This window comes from Aulonocara sp. 'chitande type north' Nkhata Bay, linkage group LG3 (assembly GCF_057382095.1).
Source record: "Aulonocara sp. 'chitande type north' Nkhata Bay isolate Kocher_YH1m ecotype deep benthic linkage group LG3, A_spYH_male_GT1.1, whole genome shotgun sequence".
Lineage (NCBI taxonomy): Eukaryota > Metazoa > Chordata > Actinopteri > Cichliformes > Cichlidae > Aulonocara > Aulonocara sp. 'chitande type north' Nkhata Bay.
In genome coordinates this window covers 6,286,625-6,309,437 of record NC_141346.1, presented here as the reverse complement: position 1 = coordinate 6,309,437, position 22,813 = coordinate 6,286,625, and the positions used below count along the sequence as shown (strand labels likewise).

Here is a 22,813-nt window from a genome sequence, read left to right as displayed (position 1 = left end):
AATAGCAAAGAAGTACTGAACCGAATTGAACTGAAATGAAGTTCATTTATTTAAGTACAATCAAAGACTGCAGCAATCCATCTAATGCTTTGGATGTGTTGCCAGGAGAAAGTTTTTTTTTCTCTTTAAAGAATATGGCAGGACAAATGACAAAACTTCAACAATGTTCTTTAGACCAACAAGATCAAAGGGGCGATAAGTCACTATCATGCACAGGACCAGGTTAGGTGCAAACCAAACACCACATACCAGCCGTAAAGCACGGTGGTGGAAGTATAACGATTCGGGCTTGTTTTGCAGCCAAAGAATCTGGGGGTTCCTTTATACATTGTGTCAACCATGAACTCCATTCTACACCAAAGTAGTTTAGAGTCAAACGTAAGGCAGCTAAGGCTTGTCGTTGATGTTAATTTAATAATGCGTTAAAATCTTTTGTATTAGCTTTATTAGTTAAAAAACACTAACTTTCAAGTCCACCTCACTTGGCACATGATCTGGTTCTTATATAGTGCTTTTCTACATTCATACTCCAATGAGAACACATTAAGCAACTCAGGGCTCAGTATTTTGTACAAAGACACCTTTTGCATCAGGATACTCTGGCAAACAGACTGGAGCAGCTCAGAATCAAAACACCAACCTTCCAGGTTAGTAAATGACCTGCTCCGCCTGCTGCCTGAGCTATAGCCCCCCTACCTGCTCAACCTTAGCACCTCAGCAACTTCCCTTGTAGTGTGAAATAATGGTGCATCAGCTCGTTTGAATCCTTGGGACCCCGCTCTCCCAGTTTAACTCTATTTTTGCTTTGTGTAATCAACAAAGTACCAGCCTGGGCTGATAAGCGGTACTGATTTTCTCCAGGAGGTTTAGGTCTTATCAGACAAGTTCCAGTGTTGTGATACCTGTTTTGACTGTCTCTCTCTCTCTCACACACACACACACACACACACACACACACACACACACACACACACACACACACACACACACACACACATTTACAGTGTTGATTCCATATTTCAGATATCTGAAGTGTTTTCACAGAATCACATAAACACACAATGCACGTATCTAATTATTTACAAGTGACAACAACATTTTTATTTTTATTAAAAAGAAAGTTTTTTCTCAAAGATTTTTCTTTTCCTTTTAAACAAAGCATCTTAAACAGTTTGAGAAATGAAATGTCCTGTAAGAACACATCAGGAGTGGAGAGAAAACCTTAAGACTCGTGAGCTGGGTGACAGAAAGTACGCAACACCTCCCCCTCTGCTGAATGTTCCTCCTTTCCTCCAAGTTGGTGTGTTGCTGTTCCCGGCCCCCTGTGGCCTCATTATAACACAGACTGAAACACAGCAGCCATGTCTGATAGCAAGGACAACAGCACACGCACACACACACAGACACACATAACCTTAGAGAGCCTTGTTTTACAGACACTTGCTTTCATCTAAAACACAGATCGTTCCACACACTTAATGTCCGTTCAAAAACCAGAACGGAGTCACGAAACACATGCACGCTAAATAATAAGGAATTATATAACAAGACAAATACAGCTCTATAATTTTAGCTTCACTTCATTGTTTACATCCAACCCACACAAAATGTAGGATATACATCAATTCTCTCTAAACATTTGGAAAATGCAAATCGCATTCAAAACAGGAAACGCAACTATGGCAGCAATGTACATCATCATATTTTCCAACAGGATCTTTGAGATGGTTTCAGCTCTGCTTGGTCTTACCATCTTCATGTTCATATCCAAACTTTTATCAGCTTTTATCAGTGGAGAGGCATGTCACCTGCTCTAATAAACCTTTTAGGAGGCTAGACTGGTTAAAAATATTTACAGGTTCACTGCTTTCCCTCTTGATTATTACAACTCTCTTTATATAGCATTTGGTTAAAAAACATACCAATAAAACACTCAATTTTAAATTGTTCCACAATGCAGCTCGACCCTTTTATTAAGTGGTTGCAGACATGCAACCGCTAACCACATGACGTTAACTTATCTGTCATTTTGGATGTGCGACAATCATGGCAACAATGTGAGCCCCAGTCCTACAAACCTTTTTGTAGCCCTTTGCTAGCTCAGATTTTTACTGTTGCTAGGCTAGTTGTTAGCAATTATTTACAGATAAACATGAACATCTACAGGCAACTGTGGAAATGTGTATATACGTATACATGTATTTTATGTTCACGTATGTGTGCTTATGTGTGAATGTGTACATTTTTGTACATGTATGTGCATATTTGCATGTACACATATTTTTTACAAACATACATGGATGTCTTATAATGTTTTCATCTTATCTATTTTAACTCTTTTTAATTATATTATCCCTCTGTTCAGCACTTTGGCCGACACTTGATGTCTTTTAAATGTGCTATATAAATAAAGATGACTTGACTAGATAAGGACTAGGAGGTTTTTGCTGCAGTGAGAGACTCTCTAGGAAGCCTACAAGAACCACTGCCAAACAGTCGAGGAATATGCATTTTAAGCTAGCAACTGGTGGCTGTATCATGGCCAAAACAGCATGCAACTTTTGAGCAATGTGCATGACATCGCGTGAACATTTTTGTTGGAAAAACCATTGTTGGCATGCAGAGCAGGAAGACATTTCTTGAGGTTGACCACCAGGTGTGCATTCATTTCAGGTGAGATTTTGGCTAACTCCTCTTTACAGAAACTTTAAATCCTTTCATGGCTATCACTTAGCAACTTGAAGCTCCCTCCAAAGATTTTCTATAGGATTGAGGTGTGGACACTGGCTAGCCTACTCTATAACTTTAATGGGCTTCTTCTTTAGTCATGTTAGAAGACCCATCTTTAGATTTTACGCCACATGCTGGTCCATTGGCCCCTTAATGCGGTGAAGTTGTCGTACCCTTGGTGGAAAAACAGCCCCGACTTTAGATGTTATTCCAGCTCCGTGCTTGACTGTGGGAATGGAGCTCTTTGTGTCATAACCTTTATGTAATGTGTTTTTCCTTCTGGATTTTTGGTCAATATTCTTTCTCTTTCTCTCTATTAAAATGAAACTGTCATAAAAATTAGAGACTGTTCATTTCTTTGTGACTGAGCAAGTTAACAAATTCAGCAGGTGATCACATAATTGTTTCCTCCCTCTGTATGTGCAGACTTAGAAACCAGTCTTCTTTTTTTGTGGATTTGAAACTAAATCTCATAAATTGTGATATATTATAGAAATTCAATTAAAATTTAATTAAAAAGTGCAGATTAAGTATTTTTATTTAAAAATGAGTAAAATATCTTTCAAAAAAACGATTAACAAAAACCTTATTAAAACATCTCTTCCTTTATGTGCACAGCTGTATTACTGTGTCATGCCTTTTGCGTATGCACTCCATTTAGCCTCTTTCTACAAAGGTGCTGCTCAAAATGTACAAGTTTATCATTCATATCATGACTAAGATCTGAGGCATGCAGATTACAACTTCATAATTAGCGGGCCGTCAGGTTAGCTGGGGTCAAACACCAATCTCAGTGCTAATTAAAATTTAGCTTGTGCAGCTCATCAAAACAATTAGTGGAGAACAATAATGAGAGGAGTGATGGAAGGAGGGGGACTGTGTGTGCTTGTAGACTAGGATTCAATAAATGAGACAGAGGCTCCAACATGCTTTCAATGCCAATGGCACAGCAGTGGAATGGCCAGTGTGTATATGCCACCAAGACAGAGGGGTCCAATCCTGGGAGAAGATGAGAGGAAAGGGAGGAGAAGGAAGCAAGCGAGAGAGAGCGGTGTGGAAATACAAGAAAAGGAGCATCCAAATGTTTCAACAGACAGAAAGAACAACCGCTCACAATCTGATAAGTTAAGAAAAGTGATGCTGGGACATTTCATTCAAATCTCTCTCCCTCTGCCTCATGTTCTTCCTCCCCACAGCCTTGTTTTCCTCTTGGCTACTTCTTCTTCCACAGAAGCAGCCGTCTGCCAATATGATCCCTCCTCAATCTTAAGGTGACACGAAAAAAAGGAGGGGAGGGCGGAGACTTGGCTGACAAAAGTACAGAGACAAAAGTAAACAAGTGCAGATGGTCTGCGTGTTGTTAAAGGACAGCGGTGGATGCGAGGTGAAGGACACGAATCTGCCGCCACCATTGCGGAAACTTTGCATTTCTCCTCTCGTCTTTTTCTTCTCGCTTTGCTTCCGCAGCCCAGAGGACGACCCTCAGAGACTTGCCTGCCTCGACATCGGCGGTCCATCTGTGTCTCCCTAAAACACACGCAGTAATACACACACTCCCAAGTGTTTCACACAATGTTTACATTACATTGGCCCAGCCTACAGCGGGAAACAGACAGCAAGAGAATACACAACTGACGGCTTCTCTCTGTACGAGTATTTATAGTACAGAGAAGAAAAACGCTGCTGGGACAGACTCACTCACTCCTTCATGGAATTTCCCCATCTTGGACGTCACAGACAAAAACGAACACCACAAAAATGACACTTATTCTGGGCACCTTTATAGCTGCATTACATAACGCAGCACATTCAAACAAAACAGAAGCATCAATCCAAAAATCAAACACCCACTGCTTGTAGGAGAAATAGATTTATTATTCGGGGGTTGTGAATATACATGCTCTGTTTTTTTATGATGTCTAAAGGTAAAGACAACATTCACAAGGCGGATCTTTTGTGCAACAGTTTCAGTAGACTCGCTCCTCACAGATAAAAGCATCATAAAATGTATGTACACGGTTACACACAAATCAACCGCCGCCAGGCAGGTCTCCTCTGTCAAATCCGTGTGTCGTGAACACAGGAGCTGGAACGCATGCCGGAGAGGTCCCTCTGCAAAATGTTATCGGCCCAGTTCATTTAAAGGGCTCTCAGTTTATCCTCTATTAGGGATCTTCTGGGGTAACGGTAAAGCTACAACTTTTTGCAAAGTTGCTACAGGTTTTTCAGATTGCCACTGTTGCTTAGCTCATCTGAGCATTTCTACACATTGATTTGAATTAAAACCTGGAGCTGATATTTGAGGTAATACCTGGTATTGCTGATAAAGAACAGGCTGGAGTAACAGATGTGGAATGGCTAGCAGGACGACACCCTCAAGATTTGTCAAGGGTAGACATTTGTTCAAACACAAGTAAGAGAAATGAGACAACTGCAGACCGACTCAGAGTGTAATTAGAAAATGTGCGCACGGGTGAATGTCTCTCTGAGAAGACACACACAACGAGCACAGGCTGCTTGCTTTATTTATAAGGCAAAAATGGGTTACATAGTACTTCCTCTTTTAACTGTCAGGGAAGAGGTTAAACATTAAATCAGCTTATCTGATCTTTCACACACTGGGATAAGAATACAGAAGTATATCATGCTTGTCAAACATCTCAGACACTGAGGTAAGGAATGCATCATGTTTTCCTTTAACAATAGACTTGGTTAGGTGATTCTTCAACAATAGGCTTGGTTATGTGAAAATATATGAACACAAGAAAATATAAGGCATACTTGGTTAGAATATAAGGCACACTTGATTATATTGTATTACAGAGATTTGGTTATAATGTATAATGTAGAAAATCTCTAACAAGATTCCTTAGCCCTACCCCTACCAACATCAGCTGCTAAAGCACCGCCATCCAGTGATGGCAAAGCCGGACTCACTAGCCACATCCAACAAAAAAAGAACTAGGCTTGAGCTGCAGGTCTTAGAAGAGCAGTTTTTGAGGATAACATGCTCGGTCAGTTTATTCAGCTGTCATTCTATCTGCGTGTTTGTAGTTCCGTCTAGGGCTGAACGATATATCGCATTTGCGATAATATCGCGACATGATCAAGTGCAATTTTCTAACCGCAAAGGCTGCGATTATACTGCGATTATATTATACAATTCATGGGCTGCATCCTCCTGAGGCCGCATTTGTAGACCGATTACGTCACAGCGACGCGCCGAAGGCTGTCCAAATTACTACCATATCCCAGAATTCATAGCGCGGCCCAGCCAAACTCCAGTTTCCAGCAATGGTGGCCGCTACTAAGTTTTAAAATTACTCATACTAATCTTTCTGGGTCACAAAATAAACTTTTAACATATTTTCAGGCGAGAAAGTAGTTGTGTAAACATCAAATATCTGCTCGGTTTATCAAGATATCCCATATTTGCAAAAGTGCTTCGACGTTTTCAGAGGCGTCTGCTACCCACCAGCTCGACAGCTAGCCGGGAGCTCGAGGGTTACTGATGCGGCCGAGAACGGCACAACTCCCGGCACATCATTTTCAGATCACCGCGGAGTTTCGCTGCTCGGGTTAAACGTAATATATAAGTCACTTAGACAACCTAAAAATGTTATTGTTGGGCTTTTTTCAGTGTTTTGTTTGTTCGTGAGTAAATCGGTTTGGCTGAGATTAAAGTTATTAGATTAGATAAAATAAAACTTTATTAATCCCCCGGGTGGGTTCCTCCTTGGTTTTCACACAGCTGACTAAACGTCAAACAGAAAACTTATTAAACAGAAGTATGAGACAGTCGAGAATTTACGCCAGTGTCTGGTTATATTTTAGATAGCAAGAAGCAGACGGCCGAGTTTATTAAACTCCACCGAGACAGCGGTGACGCTAATCAGAACTAGACCGTCCAATTTCACGCCTTTAAACTTTAAAGGCGTGTTTGTGTGTGTGTTTATACAATTGCTATTATGTTTGCACTTTATGTGTAATGTTACTGACTGCAGAGATCAGTAAGATGTGTGTATTTTTTATTTATTAGTTTTATTTATTTAATATTATTTTTTAATTGAATGACTGTCTAGTAGTTCACAGATGTCGAAAAACTGAGTGTGGTAAAGCCACTGATTTTTTTTATGTATATTTCTGCAATCTGCACATTGTACTGACTTTCATTTTAATGTTTACACCAGGGTTCCTTGTCAGCACTTTATGCTCAGATGTTTGTAAGCTAAAAATAAACTATTGTGTATGTTCAAATATACTGTTGTGATTGAAGAAGTTAAATAAAAATGTCAGTCATCAATTCATGCATCACCTCATGTCATCATAACAGAGGTCTGTCTTCCAGGAAAGAACAGTTTAAAATTAATGTAATATAGTATTGGCCATACTATATGATGTATTGCTTGTCTTTGTTTAATAATACAGAAGACAAAGACCTTAAAAAATAATCGCATATCGCATCGCAATCGCAATATTGGGGCAAAAAATCGCAATTAGATTATTTTCCATAATCGTTCAGCCCTAGTTCCGTCCAGGAGTAACCGGCGGAGCTCCTGTGGGTCGGTGACGGGCAGAGAGCACGTGAAGTCCTGACAGACGTAGGCTGTGGCTACACCGCGCAGCTGCGACATGGAGGAGAGGACGGGCAGGCGCTGGCACAGGAAACTCTCCGTGTCCCCATCAGCGAGCATCAAGACCTGAAAGAGCCAAGCAAAAAGTATGTGGCATCAGATTACAAGGACAGAACTGATCAACAAGGTGCAGTAAACATTTCTTTGACCATAAATCAGTTCGCCATTATGATAACATTTATGCTTCAAGATTAGGATAATGTTTGCATATAGAAGCGTACGTGCTGAATCTCTAATTAACAAATCGGGATTAAGAGAGGTTAATTAAACTCAATCCAAGCTCCAGTTAAAATAGTTAACATCTCATCTCCAGCTAGTACTTGGTAGACCATCCTCTGTCTCAAACAAGCCACTTTAACTCCTATGGTCTTCGCTTTAAATCAGGCTTCTTTTGATTGGCTGTCCCTCAAAGACAAAAGGTTTGAACAGCAGGTGGGTGTGGCTTCTACTCTGGGGTGTGGCTTCTATGCTGACATGTGCCTGATATGACCATATTAGTATGCTGCTCTCACTGACATCAAACAGAAGACATGCTGTTATGCTTGTAAATTAATAAAAGTGAACTGAGTTGAAGTATTGTGCATCTGCTCAAAGGCAGTGATTTCAGTGAAGCTAGCCCCTCCTGTATGCTAATTCCTAATGCATACACACATTTTGTTTTAGCATCATGGAAAACTGGAATTCTGTGTGTGGGACACAGGAATTACAGCTGAGAAGCAGAAAAATCAAACGAGTGCTGGAACAGTAAATAGAAACCATTTGTTTTAATACAAAAAAAAAAAAAAAAGAAAGTCAGTTGTCGCCATTTGGCCAAGCGTGAAAATGGTTTGAGTAATTGGATTGTCATTTTTATGTTACTTCCATCTGTGTGGCAGCAGTCCAGTCACTAAAGAAGAGTGTTACTGTCCGGGAGAAAGATGTTCAGTGTAATTACATCTTTAAACCATTTCTGTGTCAACGCATCATCTCGGCACACAGCGCGGCCTCGTGCTGATCATGATTGCTCTCTTTATTCCTTTAATACAGCTGTACTACTCCCATACACTCACCCAAAATAACCCTTCAATAAGTGGCTGCTATGCTGTCATGCCCACACCAAGTCAAGAAATTATTATGTGTGTGTCTGTGTGGGGGATACATGCGTGGTTCACCAGTCCTGCCTGCAGCAATGACGCTTTAAAAAAAGACAAAAACCCAAACAAATAATTTAAGTATGTATTCACAAGAATGTGAATTTGGGCTTCAGGTCACCAGAGAGAGAAAAACCGGCTGCCTGTCTTTGTGCATGTCTGTGTGTCACTGCAGTGTTGGACAGGCAGCAGAGCGAAGTTAAAGAGAGCTGCCCTGTCTGGTCCCTGGGCGGTTTCCTGTCAGACACGTGTCATTTCCTCCTGGCCCTGCACCACCTCTGGTTCACAACGGAGCGAGAAATGACAATACAAACAAGGAGCGGAGGGAAAAATGAGAAAAGGAAGGAGAAAGGAGACGAGATCGGACGACTGCAGGAGGGTAGAGGTGAAACTTCTTGAGTAGACTGACATGACCGTCGGTATAATAAGCTGACAACCAGAGGCAGTATAGGAAACAAACACTGGTTACAGGTTTGAATGATCGACAGAGTATCTGCAGTATATAAACATCTAAGACAAGCTTGAGCCAGGTAGGTTAAACCTCTGCACTGTTTTATCCACACAGCAGATGAACTTAATCAGGTCTTGTTTGTTTTTCCAATAATAAATTGTACGTTTGCTAGTAAGACAAATGACCACCTTATCCTTTAGCACAGCCTGAACTATCTTAGGAAAGCTTTCCTGTTGTTTGTTCAGGCAGTCTTCAGGAACATCTTGATGTATGCAAAATCATCCAGGTAAGGAAATCCCCCAAAGTAGTCTTATGGGTCTTCAGGAATAGTTCTCCAGACGTCCCCTTTCTCTTCTTTGGAGGTCGACTGCCTTTCGTTGTGTTCTTTGTCGAGATGCCGCACTGCTTCAATAGTGCTGAGGTCCAGGCGGGGAGGCCAATCCATGACTGACAGTGTTCGATAGTGTGCTTTTCTATCCAGATTCGCTGTTCCTGCACTGACCGTGTGTTTACACTGTCATGCTGAAAAATGCAGCCATTGCGATTCACATCCTTCCCAGTTGGTATTGAATGGTGGGTCAAAATCTGAAAGTACTTTCCTAGATTGATAAATTGCATCAATTTTGACAAGTTCTCCAACAACAGCTCCAAACCATGACAGAGCCTCCACCGTGTCTTACAGATGGCTGTAGACACTCACTATTGTACATCGTTGCTGACTTCCTGCCGACATTGGTTTAGTCCTGTTAGTCCAGATCTTGTGTAATGTGGGATACCTCAGCCTTTTCTCCCAGTTTCCCTTCCTTCAGAATGTCTTCTTGACAGCCACCATTTGACAGAGACCATTGTGCTGAATGCTCAGTAAACAACTGATGCATCTCTCTGATATTGTGTCAGGTCTTTAATAGATTTTTTCCTAATTGTTAAGGTCGTCACTTTCAGATACTGATACAATTCACAGAGATGTATAATTCCTAGATGATGCATCTTAATGAGTCCAGTTACCCTCCGACACTTCCCTTTTGCACAACTATATGGTTGACAATGAATATCATTCCCATCAAAGTCAGCTGTACTTTGCATTTAGTCCAAATTTGCTAACATGCTCAACTCTAATGGCAAACCTGTTAAACACAAACCTGCTAATCATCAGCATTACCCAGCTGTCCCTGTGATTCCTTAAATGCTGCTGTGCTGCAGTACTAACTCTTAGAGCTGCTAGCAAAGCATTTAATAAAAAGATCGAAACACTGTTTTGGTATCAGTGATAAAACAACATTAATATATCAGAACTGTGATCTGGGAATATTAGAAATGTCATCCCTTCACAGAGTACATAATGATCAGTATGAAGTATGGATTAAACATAAATAATGATACAGTAAAATATCACGGTCCTTCATCTTCCTATGGGTTACCCAGTGGCTAGAAACATCCATATTTAAATTGAAATAGGCAGTAACTCTGAAGTGCATACAGCAATGTGAAGCACATTAATCAACTTCACACATTATTAACACTGATTAATAATGCTAATACACACACTGACACTGCACTGCAATATACAGTATAGATATAAACAGAAATCCTGCTCTTTGCCTTTCAGATGTATGTTTTTGGTCTTCTATCTACAGCTGTTTTGACACAGTCATCAATAATGTATTGTTATTATTCCGATTAATTCAACCTGTAGTATGCGAGTGCACGTGGGGGTGTGTAGGACATGTTAATGTGAGCTTATCCGTGTACTGTGATCCACTCCGTACAATAACGCTGCACCCTGTTACATGTCCACATGTACAGGTGGCTGTAATAAACTAGAGCACACAGGTACTCCCGATCCTGCTTTCATCGCTAATTGTTCTTTAGTCATTAGACAAAATTGTCTGCTGGAGGAGACTCTCCTCTTCTGTAAGCGTGCCAGCCAGCACTCACCCGGGCCACCATGCGGAACTGTTTGCATCCTCTTCACCCCGTCTCAATGAGCCTTCTCATTCACTGGCTGTCTCAGAGCTCCCCAAGTGCTCCACTCAGCCATTTAGATGCTCATTTGTGCCGATAGCCATCTGCACTTCAAAAGCCAAAAAACTATCAATAGATTACGCCGCTCAAATCCATCCATCCATCCATTCGCTTCCGCTTATCCTTTTCAGGGTCGCGGGGGGCGCTGGAGCCCATCCCAGCTGTCATAGGGCGAGAGGCGGGGTACACCCTGGACAGGTCGCCAGTCTGTCGCAGGGCCAACACACAGGGACAAACAACCATTCACACTCACATTCATTCACACATTCACACCTAGTGACAATTTGGATTATCCAATTAACCTATCCCCACAAGCTGCATGTCTTTGGACGGTGGGAGGAAGCCGGAGTACCCGGAGGGAACCCACGCAAACACGGGGAGAACATGCAAACTCCACACAGAAAGACCCCGGCCTGATGTTGGAATTGAACTCAGGACCTTCTTGCTGTGCGGCAACAGTGCTAACCACCGTGCCACCGTGCTGCTGTGTTGAACTACTTCTGTGTCTATTACTAAATATGCTGTGTGGTAAAGAAAATTCTTCCTTAAGGGGAGCATGAAAGGATGCTGCCCACATCTTATCTTCTCAAAATTCATGCAGGCTTACGTGTTTGAAGAAGCTCAGATGATAAATAATTTTGGCACTAAAAAAACAGAAAACTGTGGAAACATCACACCGAGCACCGGAGAGAGCTGTCTACAAACATTTTTGGGCAATAAATCAGGGGAAGACTGGGAAGAAGCATGATGGAGTGTGTTCATATTGGTGTGACCGTTGTCATAGCGACCAGAGGAGGATTTCCCTGCCAAACTGAACCTTTTCCACCCTGACTTGATTCTTCTTTTGGCTTCATGCCGTCCCTCCCTGGGTTCAGACCACATCCAGCCACGTGGCCTCAACTTAAAGGTCGCTCAGTAGTCTGTCTGTGTCACAACAACACGATCTGCACAGACCCCTCGGTGCTGGAAACGACCTGTGCGTGTGTGTGTGTGTGTGTGTGTGTGTGTGTGAAGCTGAAACAAAGAAACAGAGACAGACAGATCCAGATTACGTGTGAATGTACACACGAAGGCTTGTGGATGTGACGGACTGAACGCAAAGTCTGTGTGTGTGTGTGTGTGTGTGTGTGTGTGTGTGTGTGTGAAGCTGTAGCAGACAGCACAGTTGGCTACACATGAGAGTGCAAACTCCCACAGGGTTAATCCCCTCATACTGGGCAACCCTGAAACAAATACACACACACACACACACACCTCCCACCCGTTAAATGTCCCTACACTGACAGCTCCCTCCCACTCTACATCTCTCATTCTGCCAAAGCAGAAGAGCTCAGACATTTAAAAAGAACATGCCGTACCTGTGCTGACAGCAACTCGCAAACACACACGCAGCTTCGGAAATCATTTTATCATACTTAGCATCCGCACAACTTGGGGGCTAAACTCACACAATGATCGCATCGAATGCGTGCTTTCAGGAGCCGCTGTCACACCTGAGGAAGAGCAATCACAGTTCTACACGCAGTCAAGCGTGAAGAGAATTACTTCCCCCATCCCTCTCACTTTTGTTTTGTCCAACTTGCACGCACACACGCACACACACACATGCATGCATGCTCACTGTGTGCTGCTCAGTCATCACTGCAACCTGACATCTGGACTTCTGCCCCAGGACAGAAACAGACAAATTCACGCTTTTACGTACATTCTGTGACAGTGTGCTGCTCATATCACCAGTCATCCAGTGACTTTAACTTTACCCTTGGGTTCATTTATTTATCTTTTCAACAAGAGAGAAGGATGAGAGGAGGTGAGTGTGCCAGAAAGAAAACTGGACAGGAGACATTTGAGAGGAAGGAGAAGGTCAGAGAAACGGGAACGGATTCGGCTGATTTGGGAGCATTAAGCAGGATTGAGCTAAAACTCTTCACAGAGATCAAAATCTGCCTTTTTCTACACTTAACTATATAATATCCAGAACAGTTAACACACTTCAACTAAGTGCACATTTTAATGCAAGGCTTAATATTCAGTTTAAACTCAGACTCCAAATATGATCACCTACACCACATTAAAAGCAAGAATCTGGAAGCTTTCCTTATCCTTCCAAAAACAGTTATGACACACAAGGGCTCTGACGAGGATCTGAGGCTTTCCTATGGATTAAAATTTTGGACCGCCTCATATTTGAGGTGTTTCGTCTTCTTCAAGCTAACGCTTAACAGTTTTTACAGTGTGGAGTTCCCACTGTCCTGCTCACAAAGACCACTGCTGTCAAAGGAAGGGTGTGTTAAATGTGCAGAAATGTTTAGGTGGGTGGCAGTGGTGGGGGTGTAAATCAGCTTATCATGTGCATGAATATCAGGAGTTTCACAGCAGGTTACTGAAATGTGACAATATCATTGATGTTCTCCCAGTTTGTTTTTTTTAAATCCAGAGAATTAAAAAGACTGACACGAAAATGTGGAATCAAGCTAATGTCCAAAATTATGCACATTACTTGACACAAGAGCTACGAATACAGACATAAGGAAAAAAACTACAAAATAAGCCTGCGCGCACGCACGCGCACGCACGCGCACGCACACACACACGCACACACACACACACACACACACACACACACACTTGCCGTCTGACCCGAGTTAGAATGAGTGGGCGAGCCTGTTCTGGCAGTGTGTTCTGTCTTTTGTCAAGCTGGGCATCAGTTTTCAGCTGCTGACAGTCTCTACAGGACCCTCTTCACTAAATCTAACTGTGTCTGCAGCAAGATGTGAGAATGCCTTGGGATCTGAGCAGAATTAACAGCCTCTCTCTTCAATCAGGCCCTGACACCTACGGCACACTTCATCAGCTTCTGTTGTGTTTAAGATGAAAGAAGATTCTCATTTTTTAATGTCGTAAAAGTCACGCCAAGTTAGAAATGCTAAAGCGATAAAATCTGACATATGAGTGATACAAGGACGAGGCCAGTAGTCTGAAATATCCCAGATATACAGGCGGGTGACTAATGAAGGAAAAAGACTTGAACCCTTGACCCCTGTATGGAGAGGATCTGCTGGCTCTGTTATGCTGGGGTGGGGGTCTGTCTCCTTAGAAGGAAGGATGACTGTAAATCCATACAAAGATGTTCTGAGGAATCACCTTTACCTTTTTGGAAGAATGTCGTTCATTACTCCAGTAACATTTCAGCGATTGGGTGATCTTTCTGGAGGCACAGTGGAGCAGATCTGGTTGTATGGAAAGGCCCAATCAAAGGTCCTCCCTTACTAATGTAACGGGGAACATTATATCAAAGACATCACAAAATGCATAAGTGTCCTACTTCACATTTAAAGAAGAATGTTAAGCACGGCTCCACAACACGGGTGGAGAATCATCCTGGTGCTACACGTTTGAAACGGCAACGGTTAGCTTTAGTTTGGTTAATATTAGAACCACCAAGAGGGTCATTTATGTAGCTGTGTATAAAACTCATCATCTCATACTTCATTACTTATCCAGTGTTTTAGTGCTGGCTAAAATGACAAATTATTACAAACACCTCTACTTAAAGCCGCCAAGAGAATTTGACCCCCAACAGAAATCACTGTAAAAATGCTGCACTTTACATTTACAGCACACCTGCATTGTTGACACATGAGCAAGAAACAGCTAGATGTGATTGATAGATGAATACACAGGGCACTGTAGTTAGATAAAAGATGAATGGTTACTACGGTGCTGACCCGGGGCTGGAAGTGTAGAGAATTGGGCAGATTTCTACTGTCAGAGCAGAGAGTCCAAAGTAGTAATCAGAGCAAAAAAAAGTGAAATACACAGCAGATCAGCTGAACTGATTTCAGGCCTGAGGAGCAGAGCCGAGGAGGGCTGCAGACTGAGGTGGAGCAATGTGGGTGGTGGTGAATGAGAGAGGCTACAAGTCCACTGAAGGAAAAGCAGACATGACAAACTTTCACTGTTTTACCTTTATAATAATTCATTTGGGGGGGTAAGAGGAAAACGATACGAAAAAGAGAAGACAAATGAAACCACAACATAGGGAGACGGGACAAAGCAGGGTGAGGGAGAGAGGAGACTACAATTAATGCTGCAGTGGCGTAAAAATATGTGAAGAGTAAAAAAGGTGAGCGGAGAAGAAGTGCACAGTGTATCCTATTAAGTCCTTCAGCATTCTGAGCCTGAAGCAGCATAGCTAGAAGATGGTTCAGGGACATCTGATCTAGCCCCAACTACAAGCTCTATCAAAAAAACCTAATCTTGAAAATAGAGAGGGTGTCACACTGGGAGCTGGTTCCATGGGAGAGGAGCTGACAGCTGAAGGCTCTACTTTTAGAAACTCTGGGAACCAGAGTGCTCTGTTAGGATCATGTGCATGTATGACAGGACCTGATTATTCAAGATGTTGTATGTGACGAGAAGGATTTTGAATTCAATTCTGGATTTAACTGGGAGCCAATGACAAGAAACTAATATGGGAGAAAACAGAAACAAGCAAAATGAACTCTCATCCTCTCAAAGCTGGGGGCTTTTTAGGGAATTATAAGATCGATAAAACCTGATAATAACAAACATCAATAGTCCAGCATAGAGATAATCAGTCCAACATATTTGTTTATGTGTGCACTGAAAAACATATCCTGATCAAAAGTGTACTGAAGGTTATTCTAATATACTGTAAATTATTATATTTATAGATTAAACAAAGCATATTGTGGTGAATTTTACCTGCTCAAATCTGTATCAACTTACATCAACAATATGTGGTTGTTGAATAGTGGTATTGTAAAGCGCTTTGGGTGCCTTGAAAAGCGCTATATAAATCCAATCCATTATTATTATTATTATCAATCAGAATACTACAGATGTCTGCAAATTATTATTATATAATAATAATTATAATAAAAATATTATATTATCATAATCGGCCTTTGTCAATACTCAATATCGACTCATAAGAAAAGATTTACATTCTGTTTTGCTTTTGCAAAAGCAGAAAAAATAATAGAGATGAACTTTTTTTTGAACCAAAAGAAATCTAGATTCTTGTCAGATGTAACTAATTTAATCCTTGACAGAGAGCTTGGCTCTTGTTTCAGGTGGCTTTACACTCAGGGTCACTGGAAGGCAGATGAACAGTACATCTGTGCCCCTGAGAACCACTAGCCACTAACTGGATGTGTGAGATGAAAGACTGCTGGACTCCATCTGAGGTGTTTCATTAGCTCTCAGTCGTACAGTGGGCCAGAATTGGAAATAAGGTCTAAAATTTTGCTTCTTTCTAATTCACTATGGGAAATTGTGTGAATTTCAGCACGTGTATGGATACTAGCTCTGTGTGTGAAAGATTGATCAGCTAGAACATATTTGTATGTCTTTTAATTTCAGCACAAAATGAACAAAGTGAGTTTTCAATTATTTTTCTTAGCCTTTCCAACAACACCATTCTGTTTACAGGATATCTTTGTATACTGAGATTTTAGCTTCATACTGCTGTAAAAAATGTGAGCAGAACTGAATTATTCAAGCGTTATTAACCCTCTGGGGTCCAGGGTATAATTGGCCGTTTTTGACTACCGTACTTTTGATTTTACTTCTATATTTCACCTTTAAAAACTGTTCATCTTGCTTTGTTTGGTATCATTCTCTTCAGCACAGCCCTCATACCTCATATCTGGTGTCATTCCTAAAACTTACCCCCTCTTCCTAAACAACCAAATGCCACATATAATTTTGTGATTCGTTGACATGGTACACTTTAACACCAATAGGAAAGGGGTGTTTTTCTTTAAAAAAAAAATTTTTGCTCCAAAGGGGAGAGTGGTTGCTAGCGCTGTCCTTAGAAAACACTGTTTATACCATTTTATTCAGACACAAACATAGCGTGTATTTTTCTTTTATCATAACTCTCGTTTTACATGGCCTATCAACACAATTCAAAAACTGGTATATAGTTTGCAGTCCACACTTTTGACAAGTTGAAATGGAGGCTGTGCATCGTTGCATCTTGTTGTCTTAAATTGGTCATGTGATTTTGACGCACTCGTGCATCCGTCGACCCTAGAGGGTTAAAGAAAATAACTACTAATTTCTAACTTTAGTACTAATAACTACTTCATTCTTCTTGCAACTTCACAAAAAATGACTGTTTTAATTTTATATAGCTATTTTAATGTCTAATCAAGTGTGTCAAACATAAGGCCCAGGGTCCACAATCAGCCCAGCAAGGACAAGGACAGCAAGCAAGGAAAATATGAAGAGGGCAGAAAGTTTTAGAAGTTATACAACTGATAAAAATCTTCTCTATAGCCATTCTTACTACACCAAAGTAGTTAAGTAACAGATAAACAATTAAATGACAGAAAAGTTCCTGTTTTTTTACTTTCTACCATAGAAGTTTCAATTAAAACAAGAAAACTTTCATCAATCAATAAGCTGTAAGTTCTATAAATATGGGACAGTCTGGGCAGTGAGCTGCCAGAATCTTTTCTGTATTTTTAGATATTTATCGTGTAGAAAAACTGAAATTGAACTTCTTTATTTTATAGTAAGATGTCTCAGGAATTAAATGTGTAGTTAAATGTGTACTTAAATGTCTTTACACAATGTATGTTTCACTCGGCGATCAAAGTGGCCTTCAATGGAAAATGAGTTTGACATCCCTGGTCTAAATGCTCTTTTATATCCTCTTACGCTGCTTTTGTAAATTACCTTTGATGTCTTTTGAAATTTTATGTAAAGCACTTTGAATAGCCTTGCTGTTAAAATGTGCTAAAGAAATAAACTTGCCTTGCCTCCTCGATAGAATGTTACAAGGTCCAGATACTAGATACCATTCATCAGTTTCAGATAAGAGATCCAAGTGAAAATTACATGATACTGGCTGAGGCAGATGAAGAAGTACACCAGTACAGGAAGGAGACACAGGCAGCCAACAGGAACAAAATCCAAATTGTTGCTTTGAAAATAAATTATCTGAAAGAGACAGACTAAGACTGAACTGCTTGTAGAGAATTTGCATGCAGTTCGGAGTAATGTTGATGCAGGATTTTCTTCAACACAGTTCTCCACTAAATGCAAATTGATTCTTGGCACTGTCAATGAACAAAATGCTCAGAACTGCTTTCCTTCCTTTGACTGCCAGGGAGATGTTGGCTCAGCTTAGAGTACTTCCAACTATTTATGGGCACACAAACTTTCGTTAAAGCAGTTTTCTACTGTTCCTTTCAAAAGTTTACATGAAAGATTGAGTTTTCATGTTTGGAAATGTTGTGCTGAAATGCTACTTTTTCATATCTATACATGCTACCACAGATGATGTATTTTTTAAATAATTAAAATAAAAATGATATCACAATAGAAATACACTGTAAAAATGTGATATTAAGTTTTTTAAACTGGCTTTTGAGTTTTTTTAAAAAATGTAAAAATGTATTATTACTTAAATCCACCACCGCCAAGCTTGGGTGTGAGTAGAGCCCTCTAGTGGGTTGCCACACATGCCCAGCCCCCCGAACACCCAAACAAACAGTCCACTAGTCCAGGACCCGGGGCTTAATCAAATGTCCAGAACGACTGAAACGCGGAGTCCGAGAACTGGCTGTGGGCTCACCAGGCCGGGAAGGACAGGCCGAACCCTCCGCTTGCCGGACAAGCGCCGACGGGCACGGTGGGATCACAGAGGGAGGGTCAGAGTCCAACGTTCCGGCAGCAGGTGGGCGGCTGCGGCGGAGGGCTGGCACCACAGGCGCATCCTGCAGAATGTGTGCAGGCTTAAGTTGGTCCACTGAAACTACCTCCTGCCGGCCCCCAAAATCCAAAAGAAACCCCCTGGCCACCACCTCTGCTGTCGTGAAAGCCAGGGGAACCACCCCTGGCCACCTGGTGGTGCGATCCACCACAGTCAAAAGGTGTGTGAAACCCTGTGACTGTGGGAGTGGTCCGACCAAATTGTCGTGCACATGGTCCGAGGGGCACCTGAGTGTGCCTGTGGACCTTCGAGCGTTAGCACAGAACACACGCAGCAGCCCAATTCTTTACCGCTTTCCGCAGGCCCGGCCAAACAAACTTGTCGCTTACCAGCTTGACCGAAGCCTGTAAGCCCGGGTGAGAGAGAGCATGGATGGAGTCGAAAACACGACGGTGCCACGAAAGGGGAACGACGGGGCACGGGCGACCCATAGACACGTCGCAAAGCAAACGCGGACCGCCATCCCACACCGGCGTGTCTTCCAGCATGAGGCTCGTCTTTCTTTATAAGTTGCAATAGGAGAACCGTTAGCCGCAATCAGCTGCAGTCCGTGGCCTGCTGCTAAGCGGTCCGCGGCGGTGGGCGTGATGAGGCTCTTCTGGGAGCCAGAGTCCAGCAGAAAACAGCGCCCGGAGCGTGAGTCTTCAATGAAGAGCAGCCTTTCCATATCGTCAGCGACTGCGGCAGGCAGCAACGCGCTCTGGCGCCAAAACGCTGATGGTAGAAACAAAAATCTTTCCCGCGGTGTGTAGCGGTTCCTGCCGTTAGTGCCAGCTTGTCCGCTCTGGAGAAGGCTGTTGGGGGTGTCGCCGGCAGATCCACGGCCGAGGCATGCACTCCAAATGTGTGGGAAACCAGCAGGATGCGATCTGCCTCTTCAGCCAGGGAGCGGTACTCCTGCGCCGCTAGAAACGGGGAGCTGGCGAGGCCAGTTCTCACAGTGACAGGCAGTTGTCTGGTAAAGAGATGGACGAAAAGGAATCCTCCGTCGTCCGAACCGAGCAAGGACAACATGTTTTCCGTGAGTTCAAGAGCCGTGCCTCTGCCCAGCCTGGAGAGGGAAAGAAGTTTCTTGGCTTGCTCCGCACCGGAGAGGGTGTATCGCCGCGGGAGTAGGTCCTTAAGGGCGACATATTTCCCTTGCACGGGCGGGTCCCGGAGGAGGGCCATCGCACGGCGGGTGGCTAGCAGGTTGAACGATGCCACCACATGATGAAATTTCGTGTCGTCAGCCGAGATGCCGGGGAGAGCAAACTGAGCCTCCACGCGGACAAACCATGACGAGGGGTCGTGGAGCCAGAAGTCCAGCAACTGGAGCGCCACGGCAAACGTAGCCACAGCAAACATAGCCACAGCAGGAGCTAGAGGGCCGGCAGTAGCTGGCCGTCCAGGGCGAACTCCATGGTTCGATGCGTGTTCAAGGTAGGGTCACCAATATGGAGGCATGGGACACACAAAGTTGTAGCATTTTCAGCACAACATTTCAAAACATTATTTTTGATTGATTTAAACTAACCTAGACTACAAAAGGAGAGTGTAAGTAACACCAAACAAGATGTGTTTGTCAGCTTTAGTCTGCAACTGTATTGCAGTCTACCTAGTTCCAGGTTTGGAAACTTTAACTAAAATTATTACATTTTGTCGTAGCATGCTGTGTAGAGGAATCATTTACTCAAAAAAAATCTCAGAAGTTAAATTTATGCTGCGAGTTTTCCAAGACAAAAGCAAATCTTGAGTTTTATTTAAATACAGGAAAGATACACTGATGGGTATCAAGTGTCAAAGTAAAACTTGCTAAGGGAGATTTAACCAAATATGAGTGAAATTGCATGTATATATTTGAACATGTAAGTATAGTTTTGACCTTGTGTGCATTAGAGGAAATTCTTAATAAATTCAAACTTGTGAACACAATACTTGTTTTTTTTAAAGGTAATTCTTTGGAAAGAAAAAAAAAGTTCAAAGAAAGTATTAAATATATATATGCAAACTTCTGTCCACAACTGTGGGAAAAATCTTTTTACAAGCATAAGAACGATCAAACAAAATTTTTTTTTCATCTTGCTACACCTGTGATTACATGAGAAAGAATTTCACAGCTTATAGAGAGGGAAAGAATGACCCAAAGGGATATACAGTTGCAAAATGCCTGTATTTATGTATGTGTAAATGTGTATCCACACACAGCATAAGGATATTTACTGAGCTGAGATATGGACAAGCACGAAGCATCAAGCATGGCTACAGCACTCAAGATACCACGGGCAGAGGATTATATCGCACACATGCCACTAAAGCTGTCAACTCTGCTGAATCATGAGTGTACATGCAGCTTCACCGTTGCTTTATGAAGATGAAAAGAAAAAAAAAGTAACATTCACTTAATGGATGAATGTGTAATGCTTTAGATTAACAAATATTAGAAGAATGGAAGGAGGTGAATGTAATGTGAAACTGAATATCTAAAGGATGTTCATTTGCAAAATAGCAGAGACAAAGCAGGAAAAAGAGGATAAGTGGCTACCTGAATGCATTAAAGTAAGCATGAAATGCACTTTTCCTCTACATGAACCATCTGGGGCCATCTGGGGCCTTTCCCAGACCTGTCAGTCAGACTGTTTTCTACTCTGGATGGTTACTGGGCTTAACAGGTCATCAAGGTATTGGCGGCTCAGGTGGTAGAGAGAGTTGCCGAACAATCAGGAGGTGGATTGATTCCTGGCTTTACATGTCGAAGACGCTGAAGATGCCCAAGTTGCCTCTGACGCATCCATTAGACTATAAATGTTGGCTAAAAAGTGCTTAGGAATAAATAAAAGCACTGAAATTGTGTGTTTTTAAGTGGCTTGTGGTAGAAAGCACTTTGAGTGGTCAAAGTGAGCAGAAAGTTGCTACAAGTATGAGTCTGTTTAACAGAACAGAAGAAACAATTCTTAGCGGACATATGCAATCTTTTAAGGAGCTTTCATGAGTGACCGAGGCTCAGCGAAACAAAGAGACACAACAGGACACAGAGTGAAACAACGGAGCTTAAAGATCACTGAGGACCCTGGGCATGCCTAACTCTAATCCTCTTTTTTACAGTCGTGTTACCATTGCAAGTTGGCTAGTAGATACTGTCTCTTATCTCCACCCATCCCCTCCTTTCCCTTTCTCTACTCACACTCCATATCACCCTGCTAACTGTTCCCCCATGTCTCTAAGGTCTTGTTAGGGATTCCCAGTTGTTCGCAGACATTTTCAAAAGGACTCTCCTCTTAATAGGCCACGGTCCATCCTTCTACTCTACGATTTGTCCTATTCTCTCTGCCTCACTCTCGTCTTTCGAAAGGCACAGGGAATGCGAAATATATCCATCTACATTTAATTCCATTTAATAATTCTTACATGGTATTTCTTAAACCATAAAAAATCTCTCTGTCCTAAGCATATTTTCTAACGCTCACATTTTACAGTCCTCCATAAGACGTGCCACAAACACTTTCCAGATTATGGGACACATATTGCTGAAGTTTTTACTTAAATACACTCGAGAGAGGAACAGCAACTCTATTGCTCTCTGTGACAGTTTGCTTATAATAGAGTTACACAAAGTTACTTGGCTAGTTTTCTGGGGGGAAGGCTGATGAATAAGCAGAGCTGACAAGACACAGTCGGGCTCAGTGGGAACTCACAATGGGAATTACAGTTCTTGTAAAGCATTATTCAACTCATAAAAGATCATGTGTAAATCTTGGGCTGACAGAAATTCATAATTTGAACCACTATCAATGCCACTGCCAACATGCTTTGTTGCTTACATTACTAAGCAGCCTTGAGATCACAGCTTGATGAATGTAAATCTTCATGTTTAGTGTTGAATGTATTCCATTTTCTAGAAATGTATTCTAAAAATGCTGATCAGACAGACCAATGGAGAAATCTTGATTTTTCTTTTTTAACCACCAAGATTAACCAGCACACAGTTCAAAATGAAGCTTTCTTTCAACAATTCCAACCCTCTTTCAAAAGTAATGTTCCTAGAGAACTAAATTGCATTTACTTACCTTACTTACCAAACATTTTTCTCTATAGCAATAAAACCTTAAAATTTAAA

The 22,813-nt window shown here is 41.8% G+C and overlaps 1 protein-coding gene across 1 annotated transcript in view; it reads right to left on the bottom strand.

The window, feature by feature from the left end:
- Positions 1–4,481: 4,481 nt before the first annotated feature.
- LOC147333672 (spermatogenesis-associated protein 20-like) overlaps positions 4,482–22,813 on the bottom strand; it is a 58,038-nt gene continuing 39,706 nt past the window's right edge. Inside the window, exon 16 of the mRNA XM_086268526.1 lies at positions 4,482–7,430. Coding sequence (XP_086124652.1) covers positions 7,227–7,430 — 204 coding nt within the window. The 3' untranslated portion in view covers positions 4,482–7,226. The remainder of the gene's footprint in view (positions 7,431–22,813) is intronic.